Source organism: Phasianus colchicus, chromosome 1, assembly GCF_987193195.1.
Source record: "Phasianus colchicus chromosome 1, bPhaCol1.hap1.1, whole genome shotgun sequence".
Taxonomy (NCBI): Eukaryota; Metazoa; Chordata; class Aves; order Galliformes; family Phasianidae; genus Phasianus; species Phasianus colchicus.
Window position 1 is genome coordinate 145,814,654 of NC_143436.1, and position 25,255 is coordinate 145,839,908.

Sequence of the window (25,255 nt, forward strand, 5' to 3'; positions counted from 1 at the left end):
TGCGCTGGAAATGCAGTCAAATAACATTTGTACACCGACAGTCTTTTTGTGTTGTTATATTAATCAGAAGAAACTCTTTTTAAAGTGTATGGTATTTTAAACTCTTTATTAGTGAGTATTTGGAGGTGCCTTGTGCATAATAAGGCTGTGCTTTTCTTAAGTATAATCGCAACCCATCTCACTGAAACAAATTCCTGTTTGGCAGCTGCATCCTCAAGTAGTGGTATAATTTAGTCTAAGCTGTGCTGTACTTCCGTTTTCTGGAAACAAAAGGAGCTGGTGCCATATAAAAGTGTAACGAAGTGTTCTTGAACTATTGTCTAACTTGACTTGGTCAGGAAGATCTGGTTTTGTGAATCTGAATAAACTGCTCGTTTCCTTCTTTTAACTCTTAAAGGAGCTTTGTAGAGTGGTGGTGTCTAGAGGGCCTAAATGTTAAAGAGACTGCTTAAAAAGTGCATTGACCTTAATTCTAGAGAATTACTAGTTAACTAGAGAGAAAGAGTTGCAGGAAATCATGATGATCTTGATTAATATTAAGTTAACTGTACTGTTTCTTTCTGTAGACTCATTGGAAATGGGCAAGCATTGTGGATGGGGTGGGCAGACTGTTGGTCAGACTCTGCACTTGGTCACAACCCATGATGCTGATTTAACTGCAGTAAGCTGAAGTAGGAATATCTTACTCAGGTGTGAGAGCTGAGAGAATGGCCATGGAGAAGGGGAAGAGAAAGGAATAATAGCATTTTAAGTTAGGCCTTAAGAATAAGAAATGTGTTCCTGAAGCTGTGCCTTCTTACAAATACTAATCAAAAAAGAGGGTATTTGAGCTCCTCTACAAGCTGATCTACTTTCTTCAGATTAAGGTGACTTTTTTTTCTGTGAGAGATAAAAATTGATGTCAAGTTAAATTTAGGATGTCAGTTATCTTGAAGTGAGATAATTAATTGCCCAAGGAAGTGGAGCAGAGTTAAGAACTGAATGAAAGTAGTGGCTTAGTTTACAAAACTATCTTGTTGGATAAATGGACAAGGAATCTAAATTTAGGATATATTTCATTTTGAAATTGAATTGTCTTTCAGATGTGTTTTTTGTAGGTAAATACAGCCATTGAGGTTTGCAAATCTCTTTCAACCTGAAGAACATCATTCATCAGTTCACACTGTTTCAGGAGGAGTTTAGCATAGAATCATGCACTAAAATTATTACATGAAGGAGTTATGTTAGTTGAACCTTCAGAATTATTAAAACAGTCAACTAGGCTGCTTACAAAATTGCTTTGCTCTTTGACTAAAGAGTTGTGCAACAATGGTCCTGATAAGTCACTGCCTCTTACTTTGGGAGTGTGCATCTGCTGAGCAGTACCTCTGAGTAATGGTAAAGCACGAGATTGTGTTGGTGTACAAAAGCAAAAGTGAAGCACGACTTGAGTTCATATTACAGTTAAGTCTGGAGATGGATGATACCAACCGCTAAGCGCTGTCTGATCTTGAATCAGGAGGCCAAGAGATGCTTCTGCAAACCTCACGGGGCAGGAAAGATCCCCTGCTCCATACTCTTGTGTCATCAAAAAGGATAAAGAGGCCACACAGAAGGCAAAGCCAGTAAGTGCTGGCTGACTGCTCCTCCTGGCTGCAGAGCTGAGGTTTTCTCAAGTGACTTCATTCAGATGTGTAAAGATTTTGTTGCATTGTCTTCTCAGTGTTTTCTTGGCAATTGGTGATGGACAACTGAAATAAAGGAGGGTTCCAAAGAGGGAGGAATGAACTGACAGAGCATATGTGTGTGAGATAGGAATGAACTAACTGGCTTGAATGAGTGAAGGGACTGAGGGAGCCTCCCACCACCCTCAGAAATCAGCTTTTCTATTTGGGGCATTGGTCCTAAGATATGTACTTGGCTAGAGACTTGGCTGTTGATAGTACCTGAATAAGTGATACTAGTGTCAAAAAACAAAAGCAAAACAACTTTATACTTCTAAAAGAAAGAAATTTTACAATGAATATTTTCTAGTTACCGAGTCCTTTTTTTTTTAATAAGTGCTGTAAAGGCTTGGACTGTTCCACACGGTCATTTTAGAAATGCACGTTCTCTTTTGTGTTTGATTCATAACCGTAAGGCATTAAAACAGATCCACCTTCTTTTTTTTTTTTCCCCCAGAGGAATACAACGTGCTTGGGGGCTGGCCTTCGTCTGTCATGCATTCCCACCACGACAGATTTAGCAAACTGCAGCTGAGAAGTTAGACCAGTTCATACTTTCTCCTGCTTGTGTTGGGAGAAAGCTATTGTTTTCACTGGATCACTGGCATGTTAATTATTTTGATGCCAAAACGCAAACAGTTTTGCTGTTCTTTGTATTTCCAATCAAAGAATGCAGGCAAGGACAAACAGAAATCCTAAAAAAGACCTTATTATAGAGTCTCCACAGCAGCGCAAGGATGCAGGTCTTTGTGAAGCAGAAGCGGACAGTCCTGTGGTAGTACTGGTAAGAATTGTTTGAACAAGCTGTCTCTACCCTCTAGTAATTTCAGTTCTGTCTGAAAAGCTGCTTGATTTGCTGCCAATGAGAAGTTCCAATGCGCGCTTACTTGTGTAGGTGTATTTCAGTTTTGTATTCTGTTCTTTGTGCATTGCTTGCCTTTCTAATTAGTTTTTACAGTTCTGGTTCAACACTAGTTCCCTCAGAGTGTGATTTTGGACTTCTGTTTTCTTACTAGCTGCTTTTCGGTGTCTGTTCCACCTAGTGTAGCTGTATAGTACTTCAAACCTAGTGTGAATACTACTTGCCTTTCAAAATCCATTCTTGCAATTAAAGTATACCTGAACTTTCTCAAGATTGTGTGTATAATAGTTAAATTTTATTTAAATTTCCCAAGATCAGTCTAAATTCAGGTGTACTTAAGCTAAGGGTGTGTTTCTCCGTGTCCTCAATGCATGTTGTTTGGGAATTAAAAGTTTTAAAGTAACTTCAGGTGAGGCAGAAAGGGATATTCCTGTATGTAAAGGAGATAATCAAATGAAACATATATATGTATATATATATTGCTACACACTAGTTTTGTTGGAATAGTAATAGTAAAGCAAGAGTAGGTAATAAGCAATAATGTATCTACCAGCTGACTGCAGCCAGGGCAATAAACCTCTTCAACCAACAGGGGAGGGTTGTTAAACATGTATCGGTAGAAAGAGGCACATAAATCATTCTCACAAAAATTCCGATTTTACTTAATGATATCTCATACCTAATTGCTCAGTAAAAGGCTGAAAGTCTCCTCTTTCTGTGTCTGGCTGTAGATGAAATTAATAGGAGCTGTGATCCCAACCTTTGTCCCCCAGCCCTGATTTAAGTTCCATACTGTGTGCATTTAAGGCTCAAACATTTTGGCATATGTACTAATGTACATCTGTAGCTTTATGGGAATTGTTACTGTACATAGTTGGAAGCTTACATGTGCATTTGTAAGACAAAGTTTCTTTCCCTTTGCACTGTGGTTTTTTTTTTTTTTTTTTTTATTTCCCTCTACTCAGAGCAGTTGTTAGTAAAATATGTTTTTTCTGCATGGGTGTGTTCTGATTTCTGGGCCAGATTTTCATCAGTACAATATGAGCTAATCTTGTGTGTGCTTTCCTGACTTTGGAATGTTTAACTTTATTTAGAACTGTTTTTATTCCCTCATGAATACTCTGAGAGGATATTTAGTGTTTCTGCAGAGATGTGAAGTACTGCAGTCATTCAGACTGTATGCACTTAAAAAAAAAAAAAAAGAAAGAAAGAATAAAAGTTACTATGTTTAATCACAACCATTTGGAAAGGTTATCCTTTTAATTTCCCAGATACTGCTTAATTTTAATATTCATGGATTCATCTACCACCAGTGTTTCCCCTCTTTTTTGCTGTTTTCAGATAAAGTGGATGCATTGAAAACAAAGGTCAATATTTTAAGGGAGAACACTTAGTTTCCACATAGGTCACATAAACAGTGTCTTTGCTTTCTTTCCAGTTGCTAATTTTGTCTTAATCTGTTACATATATAGGCAAGTGTATATATGACATGTAATTATAGAAGGTATGATATCCGTTTTTGCTTTTTTGGGGGGAACTAGATGAAATGGTACAAGGACACACTGCACTGCGTGCACTGCCTTCCTACCTCAGACATCCTGTGATTCTTTACTATTGCTCTGCTGTCTTTCCTGCATTGATGCTCAATACCAACATGAATTAAGTCAGGCTTCTATGAAAAGTGTTTAGGAAAAAAAAAAAAGCCTTACATTTTTTACCAAAACTTTTTATTCCCTGGTTAAATTTCCTCTAAAATATTAATCTTCTCATTGTTTTTTCCCCAAGAATGATAACAGGGAAGGCAGTACATTCAGATAGTGGAATCACATGCTATTTTCGGTGAGCTGAAGTCTGTCTGCACTCTTGTTTACCTGTGGTTCGAGTTAGATCATGCCATATATTTACTTTTGAGGTGCACAAGCAAGAAGAGCCTATGGAAAAAGCATTTAGGTTTTCTGGGTGGTGCCCTTTCTTGGGATGAGCTATTGTTACACTAGCTGGTGTACAAGTCACAATAGTACACATGCTGTCCAGCTGCACTTTGATAGTAATTCACAAGCAGCGGCTGCTTATCAAATCATGTTTTTGGGAAGCCTGAACTACTTCTTGGAAATAAACTGGAAGTATAAAATGTAAGATGGCTGAGTCTCACGGAGCAGTGCCTAAGTGTAAATCCATTGTTAGAGGTTTCTGTGCTGATTGGAGAAATTAACAGGACACAACATACTTACGTTGCGTCTGAAGGTAAATAAAATTTCACAGGAGGCTAGAAATCTAATAACTGGAACTGAATCTGTATTAAAAACTTGACATCAATACTGACAGTTCAGCTCCGGTCAAAGTGCTTGAATTCTGAAAAGTGCTCTTGTTTTTAAATGGACCCAAACCATCAACTGAGTACATCTGATAGATGAAACACAGTAATTTAGTCTGTGCTCATTGAATTCTGGAAAAGCTCCCTGTTTTCTGTGGCAGCTCTCTTATGACAATAGAATGAGAATTTTTAGGCTTTCTATTTAGACAAAAAAGAAACATTATTTGCACAGTGTTTCCTTAAAAAAACAATAATTAAAGCTTGTACAACTGTCTATTCTTTGTATGGGTGGTTCTTTGTCTGTAGCTTGAGTAAATACTTCTGGTCCATTTACGTCAGCGTGAGAACAGGTGACTGAAAGAGTGCATTCTGTTCTTCTGCATCTCACAGGCTTAAAACTTGTGAGTTTGTTGATGAAGGCATGTTGTTGCTTAAATATATGCATAGTGGTAACATGGTCTCTACACAGAGCCACAGACAATACTTGTCCAAATATATTAATGATATTCAAGCAGATTAGATTTTTTAATATGGGTTTTGTGACAGCTGTTCTAAAATGCTTCTTATTTCTGATAGATTTCCGTGCCAATAGGACACTGGCAATAACAGAGTGATGCAGTGCAGATCCTTTCCTCTGTTTTGTCTTTGACAAAGAAGGCAATGGCTGGATCAAGCGTTGGACACCATGAAAGACTGTGCTCTTAGCATTATCCTAGGTTACTCAAATAAAAACATTGCTTATTGCAAATGAGTAGGAGAAAATGAAGTCTTGTTTGTGAGATGTGGTTTGCAGTCTTGACCAGGCTGTTCTGTGTGTGTCAGCAGGTCCGTAAGTCTTATTCAGTAACACTGCACAAACCCAGTATCTTTTATATTACGTGCAGTAACAGGCTGAGCAAATCTTTTTTCTGAAAGAGTGCTTGAGAGAGAATCTGCTTCCTTGTGATGTTTTAAGTCTGGCTAAATGCCAAGTTGGTGTGCTGTTTATTGTTTTCTTTTTTGTATCTGCTTTAAGCTGATAAAACATCCTCTTCCTTTTGAATCTGACAAGGGACTAAGAAAGAAATGCGTAACTCTGGAGAAACTCGGAGAAGGAAAGTCTTCCAGAGATTTTATCAAAACAGTTATTTTCTGTGTCAAGTGCTTCGTTGGTTAAACAAGGAGATTGTGGAGCTACATCAGTGGTCCCATTGACTTAGAGGGGAGATGTGTGTTCATGACATCAGCTCCAGAGAGCTTTAGGTTCTTTAAAAGCTTGTAGTAAGGTGGGAATATGTTTTTGAATTTTCTTATGAATTGAACTTTTTTTTTTTTTTCTGATTAACACTTTGGCATTTTGTTTTGATGCTGTGAAACAAGGAATTGTAAGTAGACTCAGTAGACAGTAGTCCTCACTAAAACAAAGACATTGGGGTACTGAAGCATGTAGAAAGAAGGGCAATGAAGCTGGTAGAGGGGCTGGACCTAAAGTCTTATGAGGAGTAGCTGAGGGAACTGAGTGATGTTGACCTCTTCTCCTGTGTAAGCAGTAACAGGGGGAGAGGTAACGGCTTCAAGCTGCACTAAGAGAGGTTCAGTTTGGATCTTAGGAAGAATTCCTTCTCTGAAAACAGAGGTCAGGTGCTGGAATGGGCTGCCCAGGGAAGTGGTGGATTCATCAACCCTGGTGGTGTTCAAGGAACGCTAAGATGTTGCTGTGAGGGACATGGTTTAGTGGGAAATATTGGTAGTAGGTGGGCGGTTGGATTGAATGATCTTGGAGGTCTTTTCCAACCTCCTTCTGTGACAAGCAGAGACCTGATTTCAAGGTGGAGTGATGTTTCTGAGGCATTATGTGAAAATGTTTTAGTTCAGTTTTTCAGTTTACAGAATTGATCAGCGCCTAAATGTAGATAAAGTTTTAACAGCTGTTGCCATAATGTACAGTGTGTGTTTTTATCATGTAATTCTTAATAAATACAAATAATTTGGTAGTTTATATTCACGACTATTTAAAGTTGCTATAAGCTTAGTGAGTCAGTAAAAATAATGAGGCCTGCCTTCCTCTTAGTTTCTGTAGTTTTTGCTTTAGAATGTGCTTTAAACTTGTAGTCAGTGCAGAAAGAAGAAAATTGCGTGATCAAAAAGGCCTCCATTGCTGGAGAATTCATGCTAAAAATAAATAAAGGTTTTGGAGTGCTTCATCATTCAGAGCTCTATCTAAACCTGTGTTACCATCTGACCAGTGAGCAGAATGCTTGGCAGAGTAAGTGAAGATTTTTCTCTGTGCACAGCCAGCTGTAGTGCCTTGACAGCTGTATGGTGTTTAAATGTTGTATTCGTGTATAGTAACTGAAGAGAGGTGCTCAGGCAACTAAGAGGAAGAAAAATTAAGTAAGGGAATTCTGGACAAAAAAGATAGAGAAGAAAGAAAGTGAATTAGCCTATCCCTACTGCAGGTTATTGCATTAAAATAAAACCTCAAGGCTAAAGCTGTTTCAATCTCTGCTGGATCCAGATGAGAGTTCTTTGGACAGTATGAAACAAAATTTAAATATTTTTGTTAATAGTGGAAAATATGCAGGTGTTTATTTGCACCTTACTGTGTTTGGGGAAAATAATGATTTCTTCTCTGGGGCAAATAGCTTGCTTTTCTGTGTAAGCAGATGCTGTTACCTGTATGATATTGTGTGACTTGGTGTACATTTTGAATTCTCTCAGGTTTTGGTATAGAAGAAATCAAGTTTTGCCAGTATTTTAAGAGCTACTTTTTACAATGGCCAACAGTTTATAATTTATCTTCACTTTATACCTGAATTTCTTTTTTTTTTCTTCTTCTTCTAGGCAAAACCAAAACTCATAGAACCAATAGACTATGAAAATGTCATCGTTCAGAGGAAAACACAGATTTTGAATGATGCTTTACGTGAGATGCTGCTGTTCCCTTATGATGACTTTCAGGTAATATAATACCCTGTCCTCCACCTTTTAAAAATTAGATTTTTAGCAGCAGTAGTCATGAGGATTTCATATATTCTCTCTCGCTTTAAAAAAAAAAAAAAAAGGAAAAAGTATTTACCATTAGTCCCTTTATATTGCTCAATTACTCTGTCAGGTTATAGTAGAAGAAATAGCACACTTTCTTTGTCTGTTCAGATTATAAAGTCTATCTCTGCAGCTCAGCAGTCTTATCTGCTTTTTGAAGTAGGCAATCAATCATTTCTAGGTGGTTTCACCCCTTTCTGGAGTAGGAAATCATGTGGTGTTCGTTCAAAAAAAGAGTCTGCTTTTTGTCATAGTTTAACTTTTGAAGTGATTTTTTTTCCTTCCATAGCAGTGAAGGCCATGAGTCTGTTAATGCATGTTAATCCACCCAACAAAATCCATGTTAATGCACTCCCTCCCAATCCCCACCCCCCCAAAAAAAGAATGTGGCCAGCAGGTCAAGGGAGGTGATGCTCCCCTTCTGCCCCTCTGCTCTGGTGAGACTACATTTAGACTAAGTCGAATTCTGGGCTTCTCAGCTCAAAAAGATGGGGATCCTCTAGAAGGAGTCCAGTGGAGGGCCATAAAGGTAGTAAATGGCATGGAGCATCTCCTGTATGAGGAAAGGCTGAGTAACCTGGGTCTGTTCAGCCTGGGGAGAAGAAGAGTGAGAGAGTATCTGATAAATATTTATAAATATCTGAAGGGAAGTGGGAGGCAAATGGATGAGGCCAGGCTCTTCTCCATGGTGTATAGTGATAGGATAAGGAGTAATGGCCTCAAACTTGAACACTGGAAGTTTTGTACTAACACGCACAATAGTAAAGTTGACTGGAACAGGTTGCCCAGAGATGTTGTGAAGTCTCCTTCTGGAAATACCGCTGCAATGTATTGTAGAGCACCTGCTTTAACAGCGGGGTTGAACTCAGTGATGTCTTGTGGACCCTTCCAACACCTGTGATTCTGTGATGAGCCAGCAATGTAACCTTGCAGCCCAGAAAGCCAACCGTATCCTGGGCTGCATCAAAAGCAACATGGCCAGCAGGGTGAGGGAGGTGGTCCTGACCTTCTACTCTGCTCTGGTAAGGCCTCACCTAGAGTACTGCATCCAGATGTGGAGTCCTCAGTACAGGAGAGACATGGACCTGTTGGAGCACTCAGAGGAGGGCCACAAAAATGGTCTGGGGGTGGAATACTCCCCTGTGAGGATAGGCTGGAAGAGCTCGGGCTGTTCAGCCTGGAGAAGGAGAAGGCTCCAGGAAGACTTGAGAGCAGCCTTTCAGTATCTGAAGGGGGGCTATAAGAAAGAAGGGCAGACTCTTTAGCAGGGTCTGTTGTGGTGGGACAAGATGAAATGGTTTCATACTAAAAGAGGGGAGATTTAGGTTGGATATAAGGAAGTATTTTTACACTGAGGGGAGTTAAGCACCGGACCAGGTTGTCCAGAGAGGCAATGAATGCCCCGTCCCCTCAAGGCCAGGCTGGATGAGGCTCTGAGCAACATGATGTAGCTGTAGGTGTCCCTGTTGATTGCACGGAAGTTGAACTAGATGACCTTTAAAGGTCCCTTCCAACTTAAACAATTCTATTCTATGATTAAGAAAGTATTACTGTTGGAGAACAGAAACCTTTTATATTATTTGTGCTTCAGCAATTTAAGCCTTTTAACCCTTTTTCTCATAACCTTTTATAGTTTTGAAACCGTAAATGTCGGTATGGTTGCCAGTATGTTTTGAGTCATTTAAATAATGGCGTATTTTCTGTATTTGCCATTGTGCTTCACATCTGTTTTCTTAATTTCCTTTTTCCTAACTAGTTGCTGTTACACAATGCAGGGGCAGCTCTTGGTAAGCCTCTACGCATGTGCTTTGTTTTGCCCTCATCCTCCATAAGATCAATTTAAAACAATGAGTTACAATATTTAAACTGCCTCTATACACACTTTGAACAGTTTATAGGTGGAAGCCATTGTTTAAAAACCTGTTCAAGCCATTTCCTCTTAACAGCATTCTGATTTTATTTTTATGAAGTTTTTCCTCATGCTTAGGTTAAATTGTTTACAATCTAAAAAGCACTTGCCTAAAAAGGAAGCCAAGCCCTGATAATTTCTCAAGACATCAGGAGTAAGGTTAATTTGTTACCAACATGGTCATAAACCTAGCACTTAAAAGAGATTTTCAGTGCTCTTTTATTATTTGCTCTGCAGCAGCAAGATAGCACTTCTTCGATCGTGTAATAAAAATGTGGAAGTTATTTAGTTTATAGAGGCAGAGTGATAACACTACTGAGTTTGTCTTAAAGTTGAAATTATTTTGTAAGAAATTGGAAGCGTTTGTAATTAATGTACAGAACATTTTTTTCAGGTAATGCTTTTAGTTAACTGAAATGTAATTTTGTGGACATGTTTTTCATACAGTCAGTAGCAAAAACATACTTTTAAATTGTTATTCGTACTTGATTACAAATAATGTTTTTAGAAAATGTTTTTATAATTTCTCTGCAATTGTCAAATATATTTGGGATTTGTGTAACTTACTGAAATATGCTAAGTGCATTGATTTTGCTATTGTGGTTCTCACTGCCAAGTGATTATGTAACTTACTTATTGTTAGTTCTGCTTGAGTAAGCTACAGAATGTACTTTTCTAATTGTCTAGCAGCTCAGGGTTGAGATTGTAACAATGAGATTGTTTTGATTCTAGCAGCTTCTAATTGCTTTGCCATTTTGATTTTTGCTTCAGAATTTTTTCACCGTTTTGTTAGACTCATTTAATATCTTGTTCTGAATTCACCTTTAATGCCAAATTCAGTTTGTAAACTCTTACTGCATCAGAGTTGCTAGGTAGTTAAGAGGCACTAGTAAGAACTTGAAGTCTGTATCAGAAAATAGAGAGCTTGCACAGCAGCTGACTTCTCTAACAGTCTGTTGCTTGCTTTTCTGCCTTTCTCCCAGTGAAGTTATTTCCCTAGGAAATGAAAGGAAGAAAAAACACAGAACCAGTGATTCACTTTTTTCTGATAATCATAGAATCATAGAGTGGCCTGGGTTGAAAAGGCCATCTAGTTTCAACCCCCCTGCTATGTGCATGGACACCAGCCACCTGACCAGGCTGCCCAGAGCCACATCCAGCCTGGCCTTGAATGCCTCTAGGGATGGGGCATCCACAGCCTCCTTGGGCAACCTGTTCCAGTGTGTCAATATCCTCTGTGTGAAAAACTTCTTCCTAATATCTAACTCAAACCTCCCCTGTCCTGGTAATCTCTGACGTCTCCAAATGTGCTGTTAGAAGTCGCTGTAGCTCTCAAAATTACAAGAAAAAAAGTGTCAGCAGGGGTGGAGCATAAAGCACTCTTCAACCTTTGTCAGTTTTCCCTGAACAGGACTGTCCTTCTGTCAACTGATTGAATTACATGAAATGTTCCACTTAAGTGCATTAGCCGTCATCCTGAATTTGGCTGAGATTATGAATCCAATTTTCTCTCCTTTGTACATATTTGTAGAAGCTAATTTACTTTTCTGAAAAGCATGATTTTTGTCATGCTTTGTGTTGATCATCAAATGCAAATAAGTAGGATTGTACTTCTTTTTCTAAAGTTTTGAGTTTCTTTGTTTCCTTAATGCTGTCATACTCAAACTGTAGCAAGTTTTGCTTTTCTCTAGTTTCCAGAAGACCTCCTTATCAACAACTTTACTTATCTACTGGGTCTGAAGATTTTTTCAGTTGCTTTTCACAAGCTTAAGTTCTGAGTTTTATCTATGACTTCAGTCTAACCAGTTTACTTCGTAACTTGTTCTCATCAAACTTGTGAGGACAGCCATTGTATGCTTGGAAATTCTTTTTGCTGTGTACTTTGTGGAGCTCGATTTTGTACCTAGTAGTTGGGCTGTCTAAACTTTGAGCACCTTTGTGCTTTGCGGGCTGTTGTTTTGTAGCTGTCTGTTTTTGTTTCATTTTCACTACAGTTACTACATAATGTGTTTGTTTTATTACTATCATAGAAGTAGTATATGAAATGTTCCACTTAAGTGCATTAGCTTCACCCATTAATCTTGCTAACCTCAGTTAAAGTTCTATCAGTCTTAATCATTTGAGGTTATGATTTCTATTCTCTTGCCTCCCAGTAATACTCTTTCTCCCATCTTTTGGGTACTCTTGTGTGGAATTTTGTGTCTCTTCATAACTTACTGTATTATTCCAAATCACTTGCATTTCATTTACTCAACAGTGAAATGGCTTCTTAACAATCTTCATGAATCACATTGTTATCATAAGCTCAATAGCTGAAATGAGCAATGCTTATGTTAACTGCACAGCAGGTAAATTATTAAAAGAAAACCTTAACTTAAAACTCTACTAATGGTCATTTTGCAATGAAATAACTTGTGTTTAGTTTTTTTAGATTTGTTTGTAGCAAAGACTACATAGGTGCATTCCTACTGAAGTTAAATATGCCATTACAAAGTTACTCTGTTTTTATGTTGAATGCATTTTGGTGCTTAGCTTTCAGCTTTCTTCCTTTTGACTTTGAATTGAATGGATTTAGAGCACTTTCACTTAAAACTTTTTGAGTTTTAGTTAATGCGAGTTAAGTACCTGTGGAAATAAATATCATGCCAGCTTTCAGAAATAGAAATAAATCTAGGATTCTTCAAGAAAGCCCCTCATGGGTAGAAGAAACAAGCATCTTTTCCAATGATTGTCTTTTAAAGCTGTTTGTTGCTGCTTCCTGTTGATTTGCATCCATAAATCAGAATCCAAAATGTGTGATAATGTGGGTAAAAGACCACTGAATTTTTACTCAGTGGTCTTCTCCCTATTTTTTGAATCCTAGTTTTTTCAGTCCTTATTTTATTGTCGAGATGCAGCACATTAACATCTTCCTGTGCTTTCTCTCTCTGCCTTGCAGCTGGAACAGGTTGCCCAAGGAGGTTGTGGATGCCCCATCCCTGGAGGCATTCAAGGCCAGGCTGGATGTGGCTCTGGGCAGCCTGGTCTGGTGGTTGGAGACCCTGCACGTAGCAGGGGGGTTGAAATTAGATGATCATTGTGGTCCTTTTCAACCCTGGTCATTCTGTGATTCTATGATAAGATTGCACAGCATAGGCAAGCACTCCAGGGCTGTGTAACTCAATAAAAAGTATTTTCTGCCCTGGCGTCCCTGTGAAACCTAAGTGCATTGTGCTGCTGTCCTAAATCTCTCAAAACAGCTCAGTATGTGGAGTCTGTGAGTGCTGGATTATGTGCCTCAGCAGTGCATGGGAATCCTAGCTGGTGTTGGAAGCTGTCTTCCTTAGTTTGATAACACAGTAGCTGAAAGGTTTTGATCTTCTTGGAGAGCGTGAGACAAAAGTTCCTGATGCTTCTGTAAATCACATGGCAATTTGAACCCAGAGAGCTGTACAACACATCATTTGTACAAAACAGTTCAAGCAATGTAGATGTCAGGATAAAAACTGTAGAAAAGAATTTTTTCCAACATTTTTTTCTTCTGGATTTATACTGCTTATGTATACAAATGCTTGCATTTTAAAGTATTGTTGTTCTGGTGCTTTAGTAATTACTTTTAAGGATTTATTCTAAATAATGTGATTGCTGCTTGCTGCATTTCCTGGCTCTCTAAGAATTATTGCAGCTGAAGGACAACTTGACAGAGAGGCAGTATGCATGATATCAGTTAATAATGTGAACAAATTTGATAAATTCTTCTGGTTTGTAACTGATCTTACTGCAGATAAAAAGATAGCAAGCTTTTTATGTGAGAAAAACTAGAAAAAATCCTTAGTATTGTGTTGACAGTTTTGTAGCAGGAGAACAGCAGCAGAATTTGCCCAGGTATGCACCACCAGCTCAGTTCCACCAAGTTCCACTACAGTGCAGGACTGCGAATTATGTTCATGGCTTTCCTATGAAAAATACCTAGTAAGATGCTACTCTAGTCTTTGCTCTGTAAAGCAAGAATATAAAGTAAATAGCCTGTTCTGCCTTTATGGTTATGAATAAAATGGAAATAGTTTTCAATCAACTGTCACACTGTTTCAGGCTGAACCGAGGACCATTCTGTCATTTTCCTCTTATTGCTGCTAATACTCTTCCCTCCTCTTTCCCCCCCACCATTGCTTGTGCTTCTTCAGTGCTTATTCATTGCAAAAATGACCTGTAATGAATCTAGTGAATTTATAATGTGAAAAAAACAGAATTTGAAAGAGGAGAGGCTCTTTTAAGTTTTCTAGCTTTATTTATTTATTTATTTTGATCTTCCCCCTATTACTTTTGCTCAGTGATTGTTGTGCTCAGCCCTCCCGAGTAGGGGAGAGAGGACTGGAAAGGTAAAAGTGCAAGAACTCGTGAGTTGAGATAAAGACAATCTACTAGGTAAGGGAAAACTGCATACGCAAGCAAAGCAAAACAAGGGATTCATTCACTGCTCCCCATCTGCAGGCAGATGTTCAGCCATTTCCAGGAAAGCACAGCTCATCACACATAATAATTCATTGGGAAGACAAATGCCATCACTCCAGACATCAGCACTTCCCTCTCTTCCTCTTTCTGCAGTTTGGACATTCAGCCTCACTTTAATTTTACGTCTCTCAGATTTGTTTCAATTCAGTGAATGATGCTAAAAGTCTTGAGATTAGAAGTGATGTGTGTGTATATATATATTCTCATGTTTTCAGACAGATTGCAAATGGAAAAAAAATAGCCTATATATTCATACTGTGGGTGTATGACAGTCACAGATTTTCACCTTTTTCTCACCATCACTGGTGTTTTTGAAGAGAAACAGCAAATCTTTAACTTCTGTTAAAGATGATAGATAATAAAATCTATTGAATCACTTCTTGATTGCTGGAAAACAAAATAACCATGTTTGATTATAGATGTGGAGCTCATGGATATTCAATATGGCAAACACCTGCTAATATAAAATGGGTGAGATTTTGTATTTGATTAAAAAATAGACAAATAAAATTGAGGTTAAAATGAAAATGACCATTGAGCCCACTACCAAAGCAGCAATGTGATTCATGTTAGTTCCAAACTGTCTGTGGAAATCATGCAAGATAACCAGGTATGTTTTTACATTTTTCAACATTTCTTTTTATAAATGTTTTACACTTCACAGTGTTGGTGAAAACGACTATTTTAAAGTTGATATGGTTTTAAATGAGCACATTTTCTTAATAAGGAACATGTTTTGAGAATTCTGAGAACTTAATCACTCCTGCAGTAATCGTGTTTAGCAGTTAACCTATTGCAGGTATTTTAAACTATATTTTAAGATTTATAGGTCCCATAATGTTGCTTTTTTGTGCATGTGTTTTTGGTTTTGTTACTTCACCTCTCGTACTCAAGCAGTTAGCATTGTCACTTTTCAGTAGAGTGCTGGAGCAGATGACTGACTTGACCATGAGCATAGCCTACATTTTCTTTCCTTAAACCTTTACTGTATTCGAATATTCCAACTTTAAAAGCCATCCCCAGATAATGGGAAGGGCCTTTGATAACAACAAAACCATCACCTCATGGATCAGTCTCTCAGCAGGGATGATTTAAGATGACATACTGATGGCTATCCCTTCTTCTTGACCATTAGTATATGGAGGTTTTTTTTTCTTTTTTTTTTCCTTGCTTGTTTTTTATCTTTTTTTTTTTAAGGAACATTTGAATTTTGTGTTGAGGGACATGGTTTAGTGACTACTATTGGTGATAGGTGGATGGTTGGACTGGATGATCTTGAAAGTCTTTTCCAACCTTGGTTATTTTCTGATTCCATGATCTTTTCACATTCTTCTCTGATGGTTTGTGGTACCGTGATGCTGGAAGTGTGGGTAACAAGTGAGGGATCACAGCCTCATTCCAAACACAGCCCATGGAAGCTCACTTGTCCATCTCTGATGACATAAGCTGTGATGTTTTTAATGTTTTCTGAACTGTACGAAATCGTTTCTGTTGTGCACTCATTTACTTGTGGGCCAGAAGATTCTGTAAAGTTTTCACCTTTTACACTTCCTAGTTTAAAGTGCCTAAGGCTTAGTATAGTGTTCGTTTTTGAAGCAGAAATTCATAGTCACAGTGACATTTCCTGTTCTCTGTCAGCTGTTCTCTGAACTCTGGCATAGACTGGGAGTAAGTTCTGGTTTTGGTAAGCGTGCTTTGGCTGATAGAAGGGTAGAACAGGGGTCAAGGCTTTCTTTGTCACCTTCAGTTTAGTAGCATAAATCTCTCTTTTTTTTTTTCTTTTGCTTTTTTTTTTGCCAACTGAAATCTGCAATTGAACTATCCTTGTTATTTTGGCATGAAGTTGCTATTTTCTTAAGCAATAGTTTTTATATGTAGCAGTAACACTACCCTAATGTCTGTGTTCAAAGTACTGAAGTTACATTGCCAAGGTGGAATTATTTTTACCGGTATTTTCTTGCCATTGTTGTCGTAATAGAGGAAAACACTTCTTTATGGCATCTAATTCTTCCTGATTCCAAACTTGTCACCTTGTTCTTGCTGTGAGGGAAGGAACAAGTAGTTCCAAACTGATGTTTGAATGGAACTAAATTCTTGTTAAGTGGCTGCTCTCCTTTCCTGTATTCACAGGATGTTTGCTGCTCAGCTTCTCTACTGTCTATAGCAATATAACTTGAGTGTTGTCACACTTTATCATCTTCCTTTATTTGCAAGTGTCACTGATTTTGTTGTTGTTATTTATCAGACAGCATTACTGAAACGACAGAGTCGATACATTCACTCAACAGTTCCTGAAAATGCAGAGAAGGAAGCACAGAGCTTATTTGTTACTGAGGTAAAATTGGAACCTTATGTGTTTGTGTCTAATAGCAATATTATCCCTGACCTGCATTTCTTCGGCTTCATTTGTTGTTAAAAAAAATACAGAAAAAAATAATCTGAAAAAAAAAATGTTGCCATTTAGCTCTCAGTATTTTGTTTTGAGAACTAGTTCTCTAGTTTTGTCAAGGGAAAATTTCCAGGAAAAAAACAAGTATTTTCTCCTTCAGTGTCTAGAAAAGGATTACAGGAATAGCTGTAAGTAGTGTTGCTTGTATCATCGACTTTTGAGGATGGTTCTCCTCCCACCTTCTCTTACTTTCATGCTTTTGACTTTGCCAGTTGAATATGGGTGATGTACATGCACAATATCGATGGCGTTATTGAACCCGAATGAATCAGTGTGACTTACTTTTTTATGTTAAACTGTTTAATTCCAGACATTCTCAATTTATTCACAATAATCCCGTTGTTTGTTGGAACAGAGATATTCATAGTATTAGTGCTTGTAGACGGCAAAATTAATCCTTCATCCTCAGTTTCTATGCTACGTGTAAAAACAGCACGTTCTCAAACTTAGTTTCTCTTAACCATTTTTTTGTGTTGGCATTCCCTTGGTTCTGACTGTTACACAAGACACTTTGTGTCTTGTTGAGGCCTCTTAGGAACAAAAGGCTTACAATTTTTGTCTTTTTTATATTATCTACTGTTTTTTTTTTTTTAACTAATATACTTGAAGCTTGTGTTTTAACACCTGAAACAACAAGTGTGTGTCTGTTGTAATTTTAACAAAGCTGACAGTTTCAAAAAGCTTTTCAATCTATTTTAAACCTTAAAGTGATTTCTCCTCAGTGATAGCTACCATTAATACTTAATCCAAATAATTCTACGATAAATCTGAAAGTGATACACAGGGAGGGAGGAGTGCTGTAGGGAATTCAAGAATTTCAGTGATTTTCTGCAGAACAAACTGCTTCACATATATTTAATATTTGAAATAGAAAGAAAATGTTTTTGAACTGTTAGATGCAGTATTTGTGTGCATGTAATGGAGCACAAAATTCTGTACCGCATGACTTCTAACAACAGATTTTGTCAGTTTTATGTTACTTCATTCAAAGCCAAGATAAATCAGCACTTTTATGTTTTAGCAATATGGGTGGAGTGAGACGGTATTTCCTGTGTCCTAGTCCAGGGCGATTGCTTTTCAGCAGCTGAAAGCATGTTAAGCATAAATCTAAGAGAAAGGAGTTTTTAATTTCTCCATCAAAGTGCATGCAAAATTCAATATTCTATTTTAGTAATCCATCTGTCTTGTAATGCTGAGCTTTCTGAAGTGTCAGTCATGTTTTAAGCTGCAGTGACGTGCTGCTTTAACTTTTCAGACAACTGAAGGTGGTTAATCCAGATGCTGAATGTATTCACCATTTTCTGGTTTTATGTGATACACGTCTATATGATAATATCCTATTGAAACATCACTTATTACAAAAAGCAGCTTTGCAAAAGAAATGAAGTGTATATAATTTTCAGAGATCACTGTGTAATCATAATAGTTCATAAACAGCCATATCTGAGAAGGTTTTTTTAGTGTATGTGTCTCTAGGGAATGCTGGTATAGAGTTGATTGTTTTCCAGTTAATATTAATATTTGGTTTCCATTAACATAGTGCATCAGAACCTACAATTCAGACTGGCACGTTGTTAACTATAAATATGAAGATTACTCAGCAGAATTTCGACAGCTTCCAAAGTAAGTATGTTAGCCACTGATATAATACAGCCTTAAATTTGGTGTGTGTAACCAGTTATATGCTATACCAATGTTTAGTAAAGACAGTGAAGATTTCTAGGATGGAATTAATCTGGAACATGAAGTTTTAAGATCTTGTTATACCATTTTCTGGGAAGATACTGTAGTAACATTGCCTTAATCATAGGGAGGATATTACAAGAATTTCTGTCATTGACAGCTTATAAGTAACTATGAGAATAAAAACAAACTCAAGTAATAGATGAAACTCAGTGGTAAAATGGTGATTTCTTGTTTCTGTAGTTTCAGAGGTTGCTTTTAGAGTTCTCCTTAGGAGCTTAAGGAATAGAACCTAGACTAGACAAATAATTATAGGCTATTAATCAAGAGAGGTGGACACACATATTTTCAAATGTTGTGTTAACACTCTGTATATATGCCCTTATATATATATAGCTTAAGAGTCAGACAGTGTTTTAAGGGTTGTCTAGAAATCTAAGAAGAAATGTGAGCATTGCTTTTCTGAAATCATGTTCATTTTTTCCATATTTAAACATGTATTCAATGAAAAATAGTTTAAAATGGACTAGTTTTTTTTTGTGTGTGTATGCTCATCCTTGATGAAGGCATGCAATACATACCACATCAACTCACAGCTGCTTAGATGGAACTGACTGTGATATTATGTGCCTCTTTCAGAGAAGTTCTTGGATAAAAATAGAATTGCAGATTTAAATATGCCTTCAGCACAAAGGAAAAATTACTGATTTAATTCTCTTTTTTTATTTCTATGTATTTGATCAAATTCTGTTTTGCTTTTAATGATTGATATTTGTTTTTATGTTTGCATTAATCGTTAATAACAGCTGTAGAAATGGTTGGAACAAAGGTTTTATTTAAAGTTTATGTGAAGATGATTTGATTTCACTGGGAGATATTATTCCCATTAGTGAAAAGCTTTGCTATATTTATGGCATGTAGATGGGCCTTCTGATGACTTCCTTCACGTTCCAGAAAGCATTTTGACAGAGGGAGTCATTTTTTGACAGAAAGATGGAGAAGGAGGAGCTTCTACTGTTCTTTTTTTAAATTTATTTCTAAAATGTCACTTTTAAATTGACATATAAACACAGCAACAGCATTTCTTTTCTCACATTTGATTTTCCCTTCCTAAGTCCAGATGACCTTTTGCATTGTAGTTTGTTACAGATGGTAATTATTGCACCTAAGATATTAGGATTGCAGCAAACAAGAAGGCATTTGTTTCTCCTCAGTTATACAAAGAGACAGTGGCTAGCAGAACAATAGAAAGAGTGTGACCATATGTGTGAGTTAGGAACATTGCAGGATAAGAGAGAGATTTACCCAGATATTCTTGTACTTTTTCCTCTTTAGCTAGAGAAATAACATCTTTATTTTTTGCTGTATGGAATATACAACCAATCAGCAGATTTGTAGTATCATAGAAACTTTTTCTTTCCTAGTAAAGTGACAAAACCGGAGAAGCTTCCAGTGCATTTGTATGAAGTGGATGAAGAAGCAGATAAAGATGAGGTGAGATAATAATAATTCCTTTATTCTGTGTTCACTAAAGAATGTTGAGATAGGGTAAGCAGAAGTTATAAGTTAAGTGTTGGTGTCTGTAAGTAAAACCAGACAGTGCACTGAACAGCCTGATTTAGGGGGAGAAAGTAGTTACTGTACTTCCTTTCAAATAGTCCTTTATTCCCTAGATCTTAGTATGAGTAAAACAAGTTTTGATAGATGCTGAAAATGTAGAAGCTTTTCAGCAGTGGTAAAGAATCATCTTGGAGCTTTCATAAGGTCTAATTTGTATTGTTTCTGTGCAGAGTTGAGTAAAATCATAGGTGAACCTGTTCCAGCCTGGAAGTACATGCTGACGAATGCCTATCAGTATACAATACGTGACAATATACTCTGAGTTAAAAGTAGATTGATAGAAATTTGGATGCAGGATAAGTTCTGAAAATATGTGGTGAAAATGGAAGCTATTGAAGTTTTATTAGAATCTTTATTAGTCTTTATTAAAGTCCTGTGCATTTTCATTTTTTGTCATTGGCGTAGGGAAGTTGGAGGTACCTATACTCTCAAGTAGTTTTCCACTATGTTTTGAATGTGGAAGACTTTATTCAATAATTGTTTCTGTTATTTGTATGATTTGTTTAGTTTTTCCACACCCTGTTTCAGAACACAAACTGGTTAGAAGCCAGTTCTCCCTTTTCTTGAGAGTACTTGAACTTTTGCATCACTGAAAAAAAAGAATCAAAATCAAAATGAAATTATTTTTGTGGCTTTTATCCTTGATAATTACTTTGTTTATACATTCCTTGTATTCAGAACTGCTGCTTGTGAAATGAAGATAGCTCCTTACAAGTTGAAAATGTAGTTGAGGGAGTGTGTCTAAACAGGCAGATTTCCAAAGAGTCTCAGGATGTCATTTCTCTGTTGTTAATGTGCACTGTGATATTTGGATGGACAGATAACTTCATGTATCTGTATCCCAAGTTTTCCAGTTTGTAAGATGAGAATAGTAATGCTCTCTGTTGGGGAGGATGGTGGCCTGGCAGCTGACAGGTGGGTTGGAGATTTATGATCCTTGAGGTCCCTTCCAACCTGGGCCATTCTGTGATTCTGTGATTTAAGAATTTAAGACGACTTGTCAGAAATATTACCACATTCATGCTAGCAGAAGTGGATTATAAAACAGTGAGTTCAACATGGGAAATAAAAAACAACGTAGATGAAGGTAGGATTTACCATGATTGTTAGTAGTGAATATGATTATAGCTAGAATTTGTTAAGTACTGAAAAAATGGATAGCATAGGTTTTGCCAGGTAGTATATTTCTTCCATGTAATGGTAGATGTAAGCAGGGGGACTTCCTGTTTCATTCTGCCCAATTTCCTGTTAGAGCAGGCATTAACATCATAGCTTTTCCAGAGTTAATAGTTGCTAGAGAAGAGATCAGTTGCTCTTTGTAGAGGAACTTAAAGTGTAATCAGAAGAAAAGAGAGATTAATGGGAATAGGATGAGGGAAACAGATTGTTTCCTCCACGGAAGAATATCTTGCTTGTTAAAGTGATGCATTTTTTAAAATATTCTAATAACTTCAAAAACTGAACAGTTCCTTTCTTTCAAATACTTACATATTTGTTTGCCAAAAAGCAGATGTGCAAATCTTAAATTTGAAGGTGTTCTGTCTTTTTTTTCCCTGTAGGTTTTTTGAAAGGTGATTTATTAAGGGAATGATAGAGAAAGACAGAGTTGTAGGTGATTAAAATTGGAGGAAAAACAGATAAAGGTTTAGTTTACCCTTTTAAAAATGGTATTTTTAAAATATGTAATTTATACTATAGAGCCATCAAGTTAATGTTTATAAATGGAATTTTTTAAATCAGCCAGGGATATGGGGGTCCAGATAAGGAGTTGTTTTTTATTGAAACAGTCGCTGTTGGAATAAATTTTGGAGCAGTGTCAGTGGGAAAGATCATTAAAAAAGTGAAGCATAATGTCCAGCAGTAATAATAAAAATAAGGAAATTAACTTATCAGCTGGGAACAGGAAGTATGTTTTCACTGTGAAAGTAATGTGTTAATGACTGTGAGCTTTGTGTTGTTTTGTATTAACAGATGGTAGCCTGGAAAAAATCGGTAGCTTTTTGGCCCTTGTAGGCAAGAATTCTACTTTATAGAAATGGTGTAACTAGAGGGGCCCAAATGATGGTCAGTTTTGCTGTTAGGAACTATCATGCAGTTCAGCAGAGCTGGTAAACAGTGCACTTCAGAGACTTTGAACTGGAAAAGTCTTAACAGAGAGAAATCTGAATTTTTATTAACACAGGTAATGAAGGAATTCTTGTTATATCAGGAATTCTTGTCATATCAGGTGGGACTTTTGTGGCTTATGAATCTACAGAAAAGATCTAATTTCATAATTAAATGACATGCTGTACAGAACCAAGTTCTGACGATCTCATAATCACTTCATCTTCTTGAACTTGTGGTTTTAAACCATCCTTTCTGAGGGGATAACTCCCACCAGTGTAGCAGGAGAAATATAGTTGAAACCCAGTGCCTTCAGTTGTCTTTGTATCTGGGTTGTGGTGCAAGAAGAATTAGGTAACGAAGAACAGAGTGAAGAAGGACTAATGAACTGAAGATGTGAAACAAGTAGGCTGCACTGCTTAAAGAGTGAGATTCATGGAGGCATGTGAAAATTTAGTATTTTTAGTCCTTGCTTCTGGGACACCTGTCAGGTCTTATGAAAGTTGGCAACTATGTCATGCTTGCTGGACCTGATTTCCTTTCAGGCAGACTATAATTTTTGCAGGAACGTATCGACACAACTTTTGCCTTCTGTTAGCAGTTTTTTGAAGTTCATTTGTGCATATGCTTATAAATATGCAAGCTAGACAGAATAAATAAGCTGTAAATAAATTAACTAGGGTCTTACAGAATGTTTCTTGTTTTAGTTCTAGAAACTAATGAATATTAGTCAAAATTTGGTTCAGCTGTTGAACTAACGACTGTGTCACTCATATGTTATTACTTTCTGTGCTGCTTTCTCTTAATAACAGAGGAAAGGACTTAGAAGTAGGTGATGGCAGTTGAGCAATTTTTTGTGGTTTTGTTTTCAATTGGACACTCAGCTGATTTTAAACGATTGGTTGTGATGAGAGTTTTTCCTGTAGATGGTCGAAACTTTACAAATCTAATTAATTAATGTTTTTTTGTGTCAGAACAGATTACCTCAACTACAAGCAATGGTAGTGTCTGTGTGGTACTGCTTTTAATGATTGCTTGAATTGATGATTTAATATTTATTATGTGGAGGTTGTAAATCTGTCATTTTGATTGGTTTCAATAGCAGAGTACTACTTTTCAGTAGTTAGTAACGTCCTGTGCGTCTGGATGTAGTTCCAAATTTCACGAACTGGCAGATGTAAGTGGTATAAAGGCAGTGCATGTGCTGACTGATACATGCACAGGATCTGCTGTTCTTGTACTTGCTACTACTGACAAATTTGGTCTTTTTTGTCTTAGGAAGCTTGGGTTCTGAAATGCAAATGACCAGAATGAATATAAGAACTTAGTTCTCTGTAAATTATTAAAAAAGAAATGTTTTTGAAGTAATGTGTATTAAAGCAAATGGTTTGAGAAATCTTTTTTGAAGTTTTGGGTAAGCATGATCTTATATTGTTCTTTCTGATAATAGAAATTGCTAATATTTCCTGTAATGTGAGATTGGAATACACAAAGAAAGCTTACAGAGTAAATTCTGTTGAGCTTTTCATCTTTAGCCCTTCTCAGGGGAATTTATCTTGTCTAATATTTGGCTATCTAAAACTCTAATCATCTGTCTATTTGGATCATCCTGCTGGCCATAGAGAAAACCTATGTATGGCCATGTTGCATATCAAAAGTTAGATGAGGTCAGTCTCATCCCTTTTCTTTAGTTAAAGTAGTTAGAATTAGAAAGATACATAATTTTATAAAGCATTTTTGTCTTACATTTTGAACATAGCTATTCCATCTTTAAAAAAATAACCTCTGAAATTTGCTGATGTATGTCACAGTTTCAGTCTGTGATGCCAAACTTTTTTTCCTTCCTTCCTTCATCTCCAGGATGCAGCATCTCTTGGGTCTCAGAAAGGTGGAATAACAAAACAAGGATGGCTGTACAAAGGCAACATGAATAGTGCAATCAGTGTGACAATGAGAGTAAGTTTATGAGTGTCCTATACATGATGAGGAATGAACACCCTTATTAAATTACCACTGTGCCTTTGCAAAGTCCATTTCCATGTGCTTTACTTGTAGCAAAAATAGCATAGGATGAATGAGAGATGCCTGTATGTGAAGTCTTTCTTTTTAATATGCCTAAATAACAAAATGCATTAAAATTAAGTGTGTGAGAGGTGAGAGAAGCGTAGTGTTTTAAAAACCTTTCTCACCTGTGCCCTAGAATGTTAATAGTAGAAAACAGGCAACATAGTACAAATTCTTGTTTGTATTGCATCTTTATTTAGAAACCAATGGTTATCACAATAAATACCTATTTCACATATAATAGCTGTAGAGTAAGTTAAAACAACCAGGAGGTAGAAAAAACTTTCAGATAATGCAGTAAAATCTCACTGGAGACTTTTCAGTTAAAAATTCTTTCTTATGTTTTACTGATTTCAGCCTTGTTTTCTAACGATACTGATTAGGTTACATGCAAGTAAAAGCTTTTCTTCTGTAACTGACTGTGTAAATAGCACTTCTATATTTTATTGCACGAAACTGATTAATACCAGTCTTTATAATTCTTTTTCTTTACACCTTTTTTTTCCACTAGTCATTTAAAAGAAGATTTTTTCACTTAATCCAACTTGGTGATGGATCCTATAATCTCAATTTCTACAAAGATGAAAAAATATCAAAAGAACCTAAAGGATCTATATTTCTGGATTCATGCATGGGAGTGGTTCAGGTAACTAGAAATATTCTGCTTGCTCTTAAATTAATTCTGCATGTTATGTGAAATTAATTTAGAAAAATAAAAAAATGCAGATAACTTTGGTCATAGATAAGCATCTGCTATGCAGACAAACAACTGCATATGCTGCAAAAACAGTGAACTAGATTTTAAATTGGAAGAAGCTGAATTTGAAAAATGTTTCTGAAAGCAGCAGAAGTTATTGGTTGATGTCAAATATTTCTCAAAAATATCGAACAGAATTTTAAGACAAAGGCATAAAATAACACCCTGAAATTATGGCAAAGTAATGACTGCAAAAAAAATTTAGTGTTAAGTTCAGTTACATTTTGTTCTTACATGGGCTGTAGAATGTTTTACATAGCTTCTTGTGTGGGA

The 25,255-nt window shown here is 36.7% G+C and overlaps 1 protein-coding gene across 10 annotated transcripts in view; it reads left to right on the forward strand.

Moving 5' to 3' along the window:
* Positions 1-25,255, forward strand: part of DOCK9 (dedicator of cytokinesis 9) — a 118,002-nt gene that overhangs the window by 26,629 nt on the left and 66,118 nt on the right. For 7 of the 10 annotated variants that reach the window (XM_031613746.2, XM_031613747.2, XM_031613748.2 and 4 more), the window contains exons 2-7: positions 7,703-7,819; positions 16,549-16,638; positions 18,293-18,375; positions 19,860-19,929; positions 24,022-24,117; positions 24,737-24,871. In XM_031613746.2, the coding sequence (XP_031469606.1) occupies positions 7,703-7,819; positions 16,549-16,638; positions 18,293-18,375; positions 19,860-19,929; positions 24,022-24,117; positions 24,737-24,871 (591 nt within the window). Of the gene's footprint in view, positions 1-2,199; positions 2,488-7,702; positions 7,820-16,548; positions 16,639-18,292; positions 18,376-19,859; positions 19,930-24,021; positions 24,118-24,736; positions 24,872-25,255 lie in introns of those variants that run through there. The other 3 variants (XM_031613749.2, XM_090129417.1, XM_031613750.2) reach the window with 1 other exon arrangement.